The following is a 12,399-nucleotide window of genomic DNA, read 5'->3' as shown; positions in this document are numbered from 1 at the left end:
AAAAAAAAAAAAAAAAAAAAAAAAAAAAAAAAAAAAAAAAAAAAAAAAAAAAAAAAAAAAAAAAAAAAAAAAAAAAAAAAAAAAAAAAAAAAATTTCAAGACACCGGAAATGATCTGCAATAATTACTAAAAAATGAAGAGAACAAGTTGATACATGAGCTGAAGAATGATAAAATGGAATGAGGGTCTAGACAAAAATAAAATAATTCTAAAATAAATATTCCAACAAGAGTCTGTGTGCAAAGAATCTCGCTGGTGGAAATGAAAGGAGTAAACACACAAATCAGGTTGGTAAGCGCACAGTTCCGTGGCATTTGAAGCTGTTCGATCCTTGTTGGAGGGGCAAGGGGGGGGGGGGGGGTCGCTGACGAGGGGCTGAGAATGGTCATAATCCGAGAGAGTAAGTACAAAAAAAAAAGTAAAACAAAATCAATAAAATAAAATAAGACCGTGAAATTAAAAATAAAATAATAAAATAAAAAAAAAAATATTAGACCATTTGGAGGGGCTCTCCATAGGTGCGTGTGATTGAACTGTCTGAGCAGCAGTTAGGTCTATTATTTAAGCCTACCACTTTTAGTACTTAGTACCCTGTCGACATATAAGCTGCAAGATTGAAATTCTAATCAATTGCCACTCCATAAGTACCATCTGCCGTTGTATAGGTCAAATAGACCATGAAGAGAAAGCCTCTCGATGGTCATAGCCCCGCAGCAGTTTTGTGTACCAGAGTTTTGGTTCTGCGCTGTCAGCTAGGATAAAATGATAGGGATTATTTGCGACCGAGATACTCCAAAACCAACGGCCGACCTCTTCCTGGGAAAAGCTCAAGTGCTTTTGTTATCGACTTCTTCTAAACGGACTAGCCTGTCTTGTACTGGTAGACGGCACTACGTACCTGCCGATGGAACCCATCGAACAGAGTTACATACCATACCAGATAAAGATGGGCTCATGCCAGGCCCAACCCCACAAATGAAATAATATCGATAAAAGAAATCGTAATCATACACTAGTTCTACAGAGTGGACTATCCTCAATCAAGCAAAGTGTCCTAGGGCTATGTAGGAAGGTAGGATACTACGGAACTTCCGACTTTTAATATAAGAGAAGGAACGGTAGTATATTCTGTGGGTGAGTGAGAGACCCTATTGCTTCCATATAACGGGGATGAGTAGATGAAGGATTACAATTATGCTTCGTAGTTATCATTTCCTGGTGTCTCATAATAGTATCAAACTCCGGAGTCCATTCGAGGAGAAAACCCCCTTCCATCCACGTAGACAGTACGCACTTTCTCCCCTTAGACAAGGCGATGCTTAAACCTCCCAATAAGTAAGGAATGACAGATTCATTCCATGAGATGCTTTGATGAATGTCATGTCGGTGCTGCCCAATGCTATGCATGTGCAGAATAAAATAGGATAGGTGGTGAAAATGATAATCAGATCTTGATGAAGACGGCGGTATATGATTTTTAATTTTTAATTTATTTTTCCACCTCAACTTTTTGGGGCCCAATGCGTTGTGTTATGTGCAAAATGGAGTCAGTGTACATGGGTAGTGCAAAGTGGATATGTAGGTCCCTCACATTCAAAAAAGAAAATGGGAGAAACTCTGAGGACTAACAAAACGGCGGAATGAACAAGTCTTTCTAGACCCCCGGTTGACCCGGGTTGACGGGTTTGAACTTACAGCAGTCCATGTGGGCTGCGGTGGGCTGGTTGATGTGCTTTGTTTGGATGTATACTTTGGTCCTGTATGCAAGCTGTATTTAGTCGTATGGGACGGAGTACGGAAGGACGTGTACTAACCAGGTTGCGTTTAGTTTCGTGATCCAGTTAGTCAGAAGGGGCAACAAGAGTGTTGATTGGCTATCGGTGGAATTAGCGGTGGTGTTAAGGGACCCAGTGCGTGGAGGTTTCGGAGACAGTCTGTTCGCTTGTTCCCCCTCCGTGAGTCCCGCCCGGAAGCCCCTCTTTTCCTGGCCAGTGCCTCTGCTCCCACTTTCCTTGTTGTTGTGCTTTCTCGCCGCCCAAATCGCCAACACCGACACTGGACACGACCGCCTCACTGTCGCGATTCAACGATCGCCCCAAATCTGCCATCGGCTTGTGCCCACGTCCTGGCGCGACTTTTCTCACACTCACTTCTCAATACCCACCCCCTCGCTCCCCTTCCCCTTCAACCAGAACTTCCCTAAACTCACTTTCTCCTCATCCATCCATATTTCCCCCTCCTCCTCTTCTTTTCTTCTCTCTTTTTCCTTACCACTTTCCCTCTTCTCTCCTCTTCCACCCTCCCCCCCTCCTCTTTTCCTCTTCTTTTCTTTTCTACATACACTTACGACCGACCTGTTTATTATTTGCGATTCCTTTGATTCCGTTTTCCCCTCCTGGCTTGTAAGCCACGGCTTCGTTTTCCTCCCCCTCGGTCCGCCTGTGGCTGGACCCCCTTCCGATATCATCGTGTGCTTCAGTGTTTTCCCCGCCCAAGGAATGATCAGACAACTCACAGACTTCTTGTCATTATCTCGCTTTCAGAACAGGTGTGAAGTCACAAAAGGGACGATATCGCAATCTTCCGAACAATCGTTTTGCTGAGAAGATCTGTGGTCGCCTTTCGCTGCACCGTCTCTAAGAAATGGCTCCATCCGCATCGAACACGGCCAGCAATTCGCCGGCCAAGAAGACATCCGCACCAGAGAAGAAATACAAGTGCCAATTTTGCAATCGCGCTTTTAGCAGAAGTGAACATCGCAGCAGACATGAACGTTCCCGTAAGTCACACCTACTCTTATATCCTCACAGCCAGGCCTTCTACATAGTTGATACCATGCGGGGCTTGGTCGCGTTTGTAATATGACTTCCGGACGCGATTTTCAGTTTTCAATCGTGAAGAAATGGTATTATTGGAGCACGGACGATGCTGACGTGTTGCTCGAACAGACACAAAAGAGAGGCCCTTCAAGTGCCTAAAATGTCGGAGTACCTTTGTTCGCCGAGATCTCCTTCTTCGCCATGACCGTACTGTTCACGCCAAGGATGGTGGGATTCCACTTGTTTCCGAGGGCCGCCGACGTGGCGGCGCAGGTGTTCAGAAGTCCTCCCCTGCACCTGCTCCCCCCAAGCCTTCAATTACAATTGACCCTGCTACGTTGGAACAAATTGAGGCAAGCAGTGACGGTATGGTCGACCTTGAAACTGCAGCCATGTTGATGACAGATTTCCAACATAAGGCCGCAGCCGCAGCTACCAGTCAGGTTAATGATCGTGCTGAATCGGATCGCTCTTTCTCACCCGGACGCGGTCCGCTACTAGAACCCTCTGTATCCTATTTGTCGGGCAACGCGACGTTGCCCCAAATGCCTTGGGACACCCTGGTCTCTCCCGTTGACACGAAACACTTTATGACCCAAGACAATGGCCCAGACTCGCATACACTATCGTCGAGCATGGAGCGGCATGGACCGGTTGGTGATGCGCTTGCTCCTTCGCTTCACTCGCTTGTCAACTCGTTACCGGTGTCTGGAAACTCTACTCCAAACGCCTTGTCACCATATCCCTCGATGACAGGGCCTGTTAGCCCGGTGAACTACCGGAAGTCTCCTGGACCCAGCCAAGCCCTGACACTCCCCAAGGCTCCTCAGATCGCAAATGAAATTGAGCGGAATATGATCGTAGAACGTATCAGGAATGCCGACGCGCTTGGATCGCTTCCCGATAGTTTCCAGCTTCCATCGACGGCAGCCTTGAACAAGTATCTGTCGACGTATTTCAATTTGTATCACCATCATTTGCCCTTCCTGCATCAGGAGTCTTTCAAGCCTACGAACACCTCGCCTCCGCTGTTGCTAGCCGTACTATCGATTGGCGCCCTGTACACATTTGAGCGTCAGCACGCATTCATGCTCCATGTTGGTTCAAAGATGTTGGTTACGCAGTTTCTGCAACACAAGGACAACTTCGATTCGAGAAAATGCCCGTTGTGGGCTATGCAAAGCAGCCTGCTGAATATGATCTTTGAGAGTTGGAGCGGCGACCCGAAAGGTCTTGAATGGACATGTTCCATCAAGAGCTTGCTCGCCAACATGGTTGCTGGTAACCGGTATCAACTGAAGCTTCGTACTGAGGCTCGCGAGGGCGCCAAGCCCACCCGGGAAGAGTGGATTGAAGACGAGTCATGCCGTCGTACCTACTACGCGGTCTACATCTTTTTTGGCATGCTTACGCTGACCTTCAACCACACTCCCGCAATGAGCTTCGACGAATTCGATAATTTAGAGCTTCCATCGTCAGAATCGCTGTGGAACCTTGATGTCACGGATGATGAGGCATGGCGCCGTAGCCTGGCTTCGACCACTACCCTCACAGTGCGGGAAGCCCACGACTGCCTCTTCCAAGGCGAACAAGTTCGGTACAGTGCTTTTGCGACTCGTGTCTTGATCAACGCTCTATTCTTACAGGTTTGGAACCACAAGCGGAGCTTCGAGGCTCTCCAAGACGTTGTGACTGAATATAAGCTCCGTCTCGCACTCGAAACATGGGAGAATTCTCTTGAGGTTTGTGAGCCAGAGACGATCGTGGTGCCGCTCAGCACTCCTCAGAAAGGCCATCCATTAATCTTCAACTCTATGGCTGTTTACCGCAACACGCGCGCTCGGTTGGAGGTTGACCTTAAGTCGATCCAGGAGGCCTTGCGGTACCACTCGTCTTATGAAGTGGCTGCTGCTATGACAGTTGCTCGTGAAAAGGTGAAGCGTTCCCAGGAGATGAACAAGGTCATCCAGTCCTGCTTCGAATGCATCGAGATTGCTGCCGTCCAGGGGATTAACTGGGTTGCGAAGACATCTGCCACCAACTGGAGTGTCGAGCATCCGCTCTGTGGCTTGGACCTGATGGTCATCTTGAGTCTCTGGCTCTATCGCCTGGAACATGACGAGGAGCCCGCGACTGAGGCTGAGATGGCCATCTACAACAAAGTCCGGAATCTGTTCGATGATGACGCCGTCGATGCCTTTGGTAAACTCAGCTCCACTGTGGCCCGTGTATGGGGTAACATCCTAGACGGAGTGGTAGTATGGGGGTAAGTTTGGACCCGTTCAGCATGCAATATCAAAGCTAAGTTACTGACAACGTCTCAGAATTACCAAGCTCATGGGCGAATCGTTCAAACTTCACTCGCAGGCCTTGGTCGGCTACGAAGACTCGTTGCGCGTCGCCAAGGACCAACCTATTCACCCAATGCCAACGAAGACACTTGCTAGTGTGGGCACGGCGTACTAGGCTATGAGTACGTCGGCTTCGAAATTCACACTATCGTTGACCTTTTTTATCGCCGTTATGCTCTTTTTGGCCCTCGGAGCTGGGTTTCACTCTTGATGCCCTCACTCTGACTCGGGTCCCATTCATCAATGCACGTTTTCACTTTTTCTTCCTCTCGTTTCCTGGGCATTTGGACACTGGCGGAATCTCGGATTTTTCGGGTCGGGATGGAGGTGCAAGAACCTGGGCGGCGAAGTTTGATTTCCGGTTATGGAATGCTATGATCTGAACCGCCGCATAATGCTTCTTGCTGGTGTCTCCTGACTGACGTTTGTTCATTGTTAATCATTTTCGTTACGTCTTTGCGTTGTTTATGGTCATTCCTGTTGGTTTTTGCAAGAGCTCACAGGAGTCCGGTGTGGTCATTTTTTTGTTTTTACGGGCAGTTTCCCAAGGCAACATCTCGACACCCGGCTGGTCCTGTGTGTTCTTCACTTTAGCACTCGGTGGAGTTGTTGTTTTCTTGATACTCATCATTACACTCTTAATCCTTAGTGCTTCTCTTCTACGCATCAGCGTGTTTGGTCAATTTGCCAGTCGATTTGTCCCCTGATCATTTGATACCTTGTCCGTTATATATTCATCTTACCACTTTAAAGTTTCTCTTCGAGTCACTCGTTTTCATATACTTTGGTTTACTATTTTTACCTCCTTTTGAGCTTTTGCCTTAATGTATGTGATTTAGATTCGTTCTGAGTTTATGTGTTTATGCCGTCCCCGCCGTTAATGCTTGCGTTTTATCTCACCCCCCTCATATTTTTTTGACGTGTTCTGTTTGACGCAACTGTTTTGCCTGCTTTGATATTCCGTTCTTGAAGATTGTTCATTGCTTATCTTTATATTTACAATGTTTATTTCGTATTATTTTTTGTTGGCTTGCACATGGTTTTGCGTTGTAGTACCCTGTACTATAAGTAATTCTAGCACAAAATACAATTTGTTTGAGCGGGGAGTCTAATTGCTATTACACAGTAAACAGTAGCAGTAGTATTATTTCATGGTAGCATCTATTTTATCATTAACTAATAATAGTTTATCTTCCTATACATCTCTAAAACGCTATAGAATACACACGGCTAACATCACTTACAAACGGGCTCTACGAACCCCCTCGTCCACCTCAAGGAACCCGTAATAATTACAAAAAATCCCAGCGCAACCCCAATACTAATAATCCCGTAGAAATAGGCATGTCGTCGCCGACTCAGCCCATTCAATTCAGCCACCCACGTACTAATTGTAGTTGCTGAACCGCAGAACCCATCCATAACACCAGCAAGCACCTGGCAGCTTGTGAGTATCGACGAACTAGCCCCAGAGCCAAGCGAGGAGGCCCCGATGCCATCAACATGCTGCAAGTCATAGCACATGGCAAGGATGATAGTTCCGAGGATGTTCACGGCGAACGTACCTAGCGGGAAGGAGGGGAGTCGGGCATTCAACACGAGAGAAACATAGTAACGCAGAAAGCAGCCGAGCGGTGCGAAAACGACAGCGAACACTGCGCGACCACGCCAGAACTCTGGTCCATTGTCATGGCGATCCGGAGGCCAGATTGCGAGGAAGACGGCCCCCAGCCAGCATCCCCAGCCGAGGATGATGAAGAGGGGGTCTATGAATCGGCGCGTGAAGCGGAAGGGGAAGGAGGGGGTTACGGGATCGAGCGCGAGCGCGAGATGGGCACCAAAGATGAGCGCGCTGAGACTGAGCGCGACTGTGGTCAGGATGACAGCTACCAGAGCCATGAAGCTGTATCCGCCATTGGGGGCTGAGGGGTCCGACAGGTCGTTGGATAGCGCGAGGAAGATGTCACGGATGAAGCTCGAGAAGGAGGTGAAGCAGCCACAGAAGCCGGTTGTTAGGCCGATGTATAATGGGATTGTCTTTTTAACAGACTTGTGACGTTTCGATTCGGCGCTCGGGTCGGTTCCCGTGGTATTGTTGTTGTTTGGGTTCACACTACCCCATTCTTCGCGGAAGAGGTTCTTGTCCTCGAGGAAGAAGCCCATTAGTAGCGATCCTCCTACGTTGGCCCAGAGGACGCCTGTTACCACGGGCGCCCCCGGGTAGATGGTCAGGGCTTGGAGACCGAGACGCGCCAAAGTGCCGAAAATGGCGAAGAAGACCAGGTATGAAAGGGTGAAAAGCTGCGTAGCATGTTTGGAGACGGGTCTTGCGACAGGTTCCCTTCGTGAGGGCGTTGGTTCAACGGGGCCGTAAGGAGGCTTGTCACTGGTGGGAGGCAGCCCATATCCTTCGGATGACCAGGCTTGGCGCTGCGAAGCTTCCTCGGTGGTGGGAGGTGGCGCTTGGGTTTCAGGCAGCTGTTCGGTGTCGCTGGCAGGCATGGCACTTGTGGATTGCATGGCGAATGACAATGCGCGATATGATTCACATAATCTCTATAACGAAGGGTACTGCTGGGAAGGAAAATTAGGAGCTGTGAAAAGTCAGCCAGGGAGGAGTGAAGATTGGACGGAGAGAGTGGGTCATGGTAGTATGTGGAGTCTTAGTGGATAAACAATGGTTTAGTTGTTGATAGACAGCTGATAAGTGATTGTTGATAGCTTATCAGTTCCCGATAAACGACACTGAGAGGGGCTGGAGGTGGAGATAAAGAAAGCAGAAAATCGAAGGGAGAGAATGAATGACAAGGGAAGGAAGAGAGACTTGGAATTCTAAGCGGAGAAAAAGAAAGGTACGCTGACATCAAGGTACATGTCCATACATACCGTACAGTAAGTACCTGAGCAGGTGACACGACACACCCCGACCCCTCACTTCTGTGATGTGTATATATTTCTTGCTTCTCTCCCCCCTCACAAGCTCCCATTTCATTATCTCTCTCTTTTCTTACGACTTCTAGAACCATACGATATTCCACAGTACCCCAACCGCGATGTCTCTTCCCCCGAATGTCCATATCTCATCCCACCCGTGCCTACAAGCCAAGATATCCCAGCTACGGTCCCATAAAACCTCCACCCGCGAAACAAGGAACCTTGTCCATGAGATCACGACCATTCTCGGTGTGGAGGCCTTCTCAACAGTATTAAAAACTACAAAGCGGGGAACGGTAAGGATTGATCACCCCTGATCGTATCGGATCGACGAACGTTGATCCACTTTCCAGGATCAAACCCCGTTAGGTATCGAATATGATACCCAAGATATTGAGCCCGCCAATGTCGCCATGGTGCCCATTCTTCGATCTGGACTGGGCATGACCGAGGGTACGTTGTCTGACTCGCCTTGAAGGCCCCAATTCTGACTATTCGCACAACTATGTAGCAATCAACAACCTGCTCCCCGCCCCGGTTCCCATCTACCATCTAGGTCTCTTCCGCGAGAAGTTCACCCTTCAACCTGTCGAATACTACAATAATCTCCCCTACCAACGCCAGGATGGCTCTGACTCCAACACCGCCGCCGCTGACACAGCTATCCTTCTTGACCCCATCGTCGCCACCGGCGCTACGGCCGAAGCGGCGATTCATCTTCTGCGTGAGTGGGGTGTGAAGCGAGTGGTGATGCTGAGTGTACTGGGCTCCGAGACGGGCATTCGTCGAGCTGTAGATTCTTGGCCTGGGGGAGTAGAGTTCTGGACAGGGGCGGTGGACGAAAAATGCAATGAACGAGGCATGATTGTTCCTGGCTTAGGTGATATCGGTGATAGGTTGTTCGTTGCCATTGGGAAGTAAGGTCGGGTAATTATTAATATATTTTATCGTTTCCGACGCAGCAATACAATTTCCTAGATCCAATCATATCCTTCGGAGTACCATGTTGAGTGTCAGGTTTTAATGGAACATATGTCACATGTAAAGGGAGCTGCGACAAGAAGGGAAGGTGTTACAATGGTCCTTTCTATAAAACTCTGAAAACTCTAATTGATTAATGTAACATACAACTGGGACGGACTATCATCATCAATATATGAAGATATTGCGAAAACAACTTCAAAAAGTAGAAAAAGACAAAAAAAGGAACTTGCCCCCGCGCGGGATTGAACCGCGGACCTCATCATGTCAACTTCCAAGGCTTCCAATGGATGCCTCAGGCTACGAGTGATGCGCTCTCCCACTGAGCTACAAGGGCTTGTGATTGGTGCTAATTACTATAGTATGGAACACAATGGCCAGTGGCAAAAGCATGAGAATTTCTTTTGGTTGCAATAAGATTCACAGATGTATTCAACTATCTGTGTGGAGGCTCGAGAAGTCCCAACTTGGCGGAATGACGGCACATACAGTGGGGTGTCTACTTATTGCCTGGCCTAACCACCTTCCTAATTATATTTACGTAGGAGAGGTTCCAGCACTGAGTTTGGAAAGGTGAAATATGGCGGTATGTAGGGCGGTCAAGAGGACGATTTCAAACTTTTGACATAGTGTGCCGTAGTCCACACCAATCACAATTCTTTTAGTATGGCGGATTGAACCCATTCTCTACATAGGGCCTGTGAGAGTTAAGCCGTAACAAGATACTCCCAGATGGAAAGAGAAGCAATGACCTCATTGAAGGTGCTGGAGCAAGTTCAAGGATATAATAAAGGAGCATAAGTGCAGACCAAAGCGGGAATACTGCTGAAAGGACCGTTAAATTTGTACACCCGTGGGGCATTTATTCTATGTTGCCAAGCGCCACCGTCCTCTTGTTGTCATAAGTGTCTATTCCATCTAGATAGTGTTTAGACATTGCTGCGAGATCATCAGGAAGTGGCCATTTGAGATCAGCTTGCTGGTGAGACTTATTCGTTTAAAAGTCGTATTCCTCAATTTCCCATAGAAGCTGCCTGGAAGGCACAGATAGGAGATCTCTCCATCCGCCAGGTCGCATCCATATCTCAACAATCACAACTTCTCTCGACTTGTATCATCTGGGTACCCACCGGTATCCCTACTCTAAGTTCATTTTTTTGATCGCGGTCTCAACTTGTAGTTGTTTCTCATCCCTTTCCCTCGCCTTTCCCTTCTCTCCCTAGAGTTATATTAGCTTGAAAATGTCTCTTCAAGTAACAAGTACATTCATATGTTGTTCCTGGCCCGTTGGGACCGCCTGAGTCTGGCCTTTTTGGATTTTGACAGCCCGGAAGGTTACGATAAGTATACTATGGTGACTTGTAAACAGAATGAACTGAACTCGGTGTACACAACCAGGGTAGCGACACCAAATTTCGCCCTTATAGATTAACCAATTATCCAACTTAGCCGTTGTATCAACCCTAAGGAACTTCAATGTATTGGTTTCGATTGCAATATAAGGACGAATAGCGTTGCCAGACCACCCTCTCTTTTCCACTCGTTTTACCGACTGGGTATTAGAACCACGCGGAGCTCGAGGTGTCCTCATCGTTAACGTTAAGCGTCTTTTGCTACAGGTTCAGTCGGAGAAGAGTGTTTCCCGGCTGTATTGCAACCGGTTCCTAGAAGTTAGGGGGGTTCACTGGCTTCTTCAGCACATCTCATGAAATCGAGGATACCCCGAGGTGTGACACCGGCACTAAACCACTGTAAGTGGGAGTCTGCAAAACCGGCACCCACATCCACTGCCTCTCGCGGGTGGACAGGGTCTCCGCTCCTGTCCACAGTGGCAATCCTGGGATCGCGACGGCAGATCCTAATCACCCCGAGGTAGCAGCCCAAGCGGGGCTGGGGCCCGTGGTAGAAGAGCGACGCTGGAAGCTATCTCGGTCAGTACTGCGTTGATAAGATCATACATATTGGTCATTTTGAGTTGTGGGAGTGTTAGGGACATGCCCTTCCCTATAGTGGAGGAAGACTTGTATCTAGAGCCAGGATGCGAGATATAGTAGTATGAGACCGGATGTGATGAGGATAGGGTGGCCCTCGCACTTATAAAACACAGCCTCAGCATGGCCTCTATTGTACCGGGGGTAAAACCGGCTACCTCCAATCGTCTCAACAGACAGAGAAGGACAGACAGCAAATCATCGAGCTCTTCCTCGGCCTGCATGGCGATTCACTAGCGTTCAGAAAGCTGACCCAGTTCGATGACTACTAGTTATATTAATATATTCGATTGGGAACAGCATACTAAATACTGCTGTGGGACAGGAGGGCTGCATGTTACCCATACCTCAAATAATGCTGGAGTGGGGACGAGCAACATGTAGTAAGGGAGGAATGCCATGCCGTACCAGGGGTCTTATACCTTCTTATCAGTGGGTTTATCTTGTCCAGGATAGAAGTGGAAGGTGTATCCATTATGCAGCCTGTATAGTCCCGTTGTGTACGGAGGCTTCTGGCAAAGTTCGCGGTTCTCGTCAGCTTGCTTTCCTGCACTTTCTTATTCCATTCCTCCTTGTCCGATGGAAATGTAAGCGGGGTGTCCAGCTATCCGCATTGTTTGCGTTGGAGTGGTATGTTTTTCTCAAGATCTTTGATCTCGTGAAACTGCCACAGAGGTACACATAGCCCTTGGGAGGATGAAGCGCCACTCCCCGATCATGGGTCTTGCAGTAAGATAGTCTTACAGTAAGACATTTACTTAGTTTAGTTCTTTTCTTGGCTGGCTGGCTGCTGCTGCTCCCGTGCATAGGCAAACTTTTAGAGGATTAGATATAAGGTAAATGGTACATGACAACTGGAAAGCTTACCCCTGCCAAAAACCCTTGGTTGTGATGAAAACCAGGGTAAAAGGCCACTGAATGGCTTGCCCAGCAAGAAATATAGGTATTGGTCGACTATGTAAGACCACCATGTACGCTTCAATCTTCTGTGCTCTTGATGGTTTCTAAATAGTGTTAGCTACATCACTTTCTGGCTAGATGCACGAGAAGGGGAATGAATACTCTAGATGGGCTAAGAGGGTATGTTTCAGCACATGCCCTAACCTTGCCACCCTGTCTTTGGTCCTTGAAGGATTCTGTCTATGACAGGGGCCTTGTTTAGAGTTCTGTTCGACATGGTAATAAAGATACCGCTTTCCAGAGGAGATGTGGAAATATATGTGCAAGTTCCCCCGGTGAAGTCTTCCGCGTTGATCAGTTTCCAGGGTAGGGTTGACCGCTACAGAGGGTCTCTCGTCTGTTATAGGGCTATCGATTCTGTAG

General features: G+C 48.0%; 5 protein-coding genes and 1 non-coding gene across 6 annotated transcripts; 2 read left to right on the top strand and 4 right to left on the bottom strand.

The window, feature by feature from the left end:
* Positions 1–2,423: 2,423 nt before the first annotated feature.
* Positions 2,424–5,461, top strand: BDV37DRAFT_63338 (C2H2-type zinc finger protein). Its single transcript, XM_032090980.1, has 3 exons — positions 2,424–2,779; positions 2,949–5,085; positions 5,144–5,461. The coding sequence occupies exons 1-3, from the start codon at positions 2,644–2,646 to the stop codon at positions 5,283–5,285; spliced, it is 2,415 nt and encodes an 804-aa protein (XP_031943684.1). The 5' UTR covers positions 2,424–2,643; the 3' UTR covers positions 5,286–5,461.
* An 856-nt stretch (positions 5,462–6,317) lies between these two features.
* On the bottom strand, positions 6,318–7,972 carry BDV37DRAFT_243036 (FluC/FEX family fluoride channel). The gene has a single exon (XM_032081385.1). It carries the CDS (start codon positions 7,688–7,690, stop codon positions 6,407–6,409), a length of 1,284 nt encoding a protein of 427 aa, XP_031943683.1. The 5' UTR covers positions 7,691–7,972; the 3' UTR covers positions 6,318–6,406.
* Positions 7,973–7,994: 22 nt separating this feature from the next.
* BDV37DRAFT_62986 (uracil phosphoribosyltransferase) lies at positions 7,995–9,219 on the top strand. The gene is made up of 3 exons (XM_032090978.1): positions 7,995–8,400; positions 8,458–8,557; positions 8,616–9,219. The coding sequence occupies exons 1-3, from the start codon at positions 8,224–8,226 to the stop codon at positions 9,023–9,025; spliced, it is 687 nt and encodes a 228-aa protein (XP_031943682.1). The 5' UTR covers positions 7,995–8,223; the 3' UTR covers positions 9,026–9,219.
* Positions 9,220–9,315: 96 nt separating this feature from the next.
* BDV37DRAFT_t71 lies at positions 9,316–9,422 on the bottom strand. The gene has a single exon. It is a non-coding gene; the product is annotated as a tRNA-Thr (tRNA).
* A 719-nt stretch (positions 9,423–10,141) lies between these two features.
* On the bottom strand, positions 10,142–10,810 carry BDV37DRAFT_62948 (uncharacterized protein). The gene has a single exon (XM_032090976.1). It carries the CDS (start codon positions 10,674–10,676, stop codon positions 10,335–10,337), a length of 342 nt encoding a protein of 113 aa, XP_031943681.1. The 5' UTR covers positions 10,677–10,810; the 3' UTR covers positions 10,142–10,334.
* Positions 10,811–11,455: 645 nt separating this feature from the next.
* Positions 11,456–11,997, bottom strand: BDV37DRAFT_63031 (uncharacterized protein). The gene has a single exon (XM_032090979.1). It carries the CDS (start codon positions 11,881–11,883, stop codon positions 11,611–11,613), a length of 273 nt encoding a protein of 90 aa, XP_031943680.1. The 5' UTR covers positions 11,884–11,997; the 3' UTR covers positions 11,456–11,610.
* Positions 11,998–12,399: the final 402 nt, after the last annotated feature.

The sequence above is a fragment of the Aspergillus pseudonomiae genome (assembly GCF_009193645.1).
Source record: "Aspergillus pseudonomiae strain CBS 119388 unplaced genomic scaffold BDV37scaffold_17, whole genome shotgun sequence".
Classification (NCBI taxonomy): domain Eukaryota; kingdom Fungi; phylum Ascomycota; class Eurotiomycetes; order Eurotiales; family Aspergillaceae; genus Aspergillus; species Aspergillus pseudonomiae.
The sequence above is the reverse complement of the archived record's forward strand: the minus strand, read 5'-3'. Positions and strand labels throughout refer to the sequence as shown.

Bases quoted from the DNA above. Each gene is read 5' to 3' on its own strand.
- BDV37DRAFT_63031 (XM_032090979.1), bottom strand. From the start codon at position 11,883: ATGCACGGGAGCAGCAGCAGCCAGCCAGCCAAGAAAAGAACTAAACTA.
- BDV37DRAFT_243036 (XM_032081385.1), bottom strand. From the start codon at position 7,690: ATGCAATCCACAAGTGCCATGCCTGCCAGCGACACCGAACAGCTGCCT.
- BDV37DRAFT_62986 (XM_032090978.1), top strand. From the start codon at position 8,224: ATGTCTCTTCCCCCGAATGTCCATATCTCATCCCACCCGTGCCTACAA. The intron at 8,401-8,457 runs GTAAGGATTGAT...TCCACTTTCCAG, and splicing joins AAACTACAAAGCGGGGAACG to GATCAAACCCCGTTAGGTAT. The intron at 8,558-8,615 runs GTACGTTGTCTG...ACAACTATGTAG, and splicing joins TGGACTGGGCATGACCGAGG to CAATCAACAACCTGCTCCCC.
- BDV37DRAFT_63338 (XM_032090980.1), top strand. From the start codon at position 2,644: ATGGCTCCATCCGCATCGAACACGGCCAGCAATTCGCCGGCCAAGAAG. The intron at 2,780-2,948 runs GTAAGTCACACC...TTGCTCGAACAG, and splicing joins CAGCAGACATGAACGTTCCC to ACACAAAAGAGAGGCCCTTC. The intron at 5,086-5,143 runs GTAAGTTTGGAC...ACAACGTCTCAG, and splicing joins GACGGAGTGGTAGTATGGGG to AATTACCAAGCTCATGGGCG.
- BDV37DRAFT_62948 (XM_032090976.1), bottom strand. From the start codon at position 10,676: ATGAGGACACCTCGAGCTCCGCGTGGTTCTAATACCCAGTCGGTAAAA.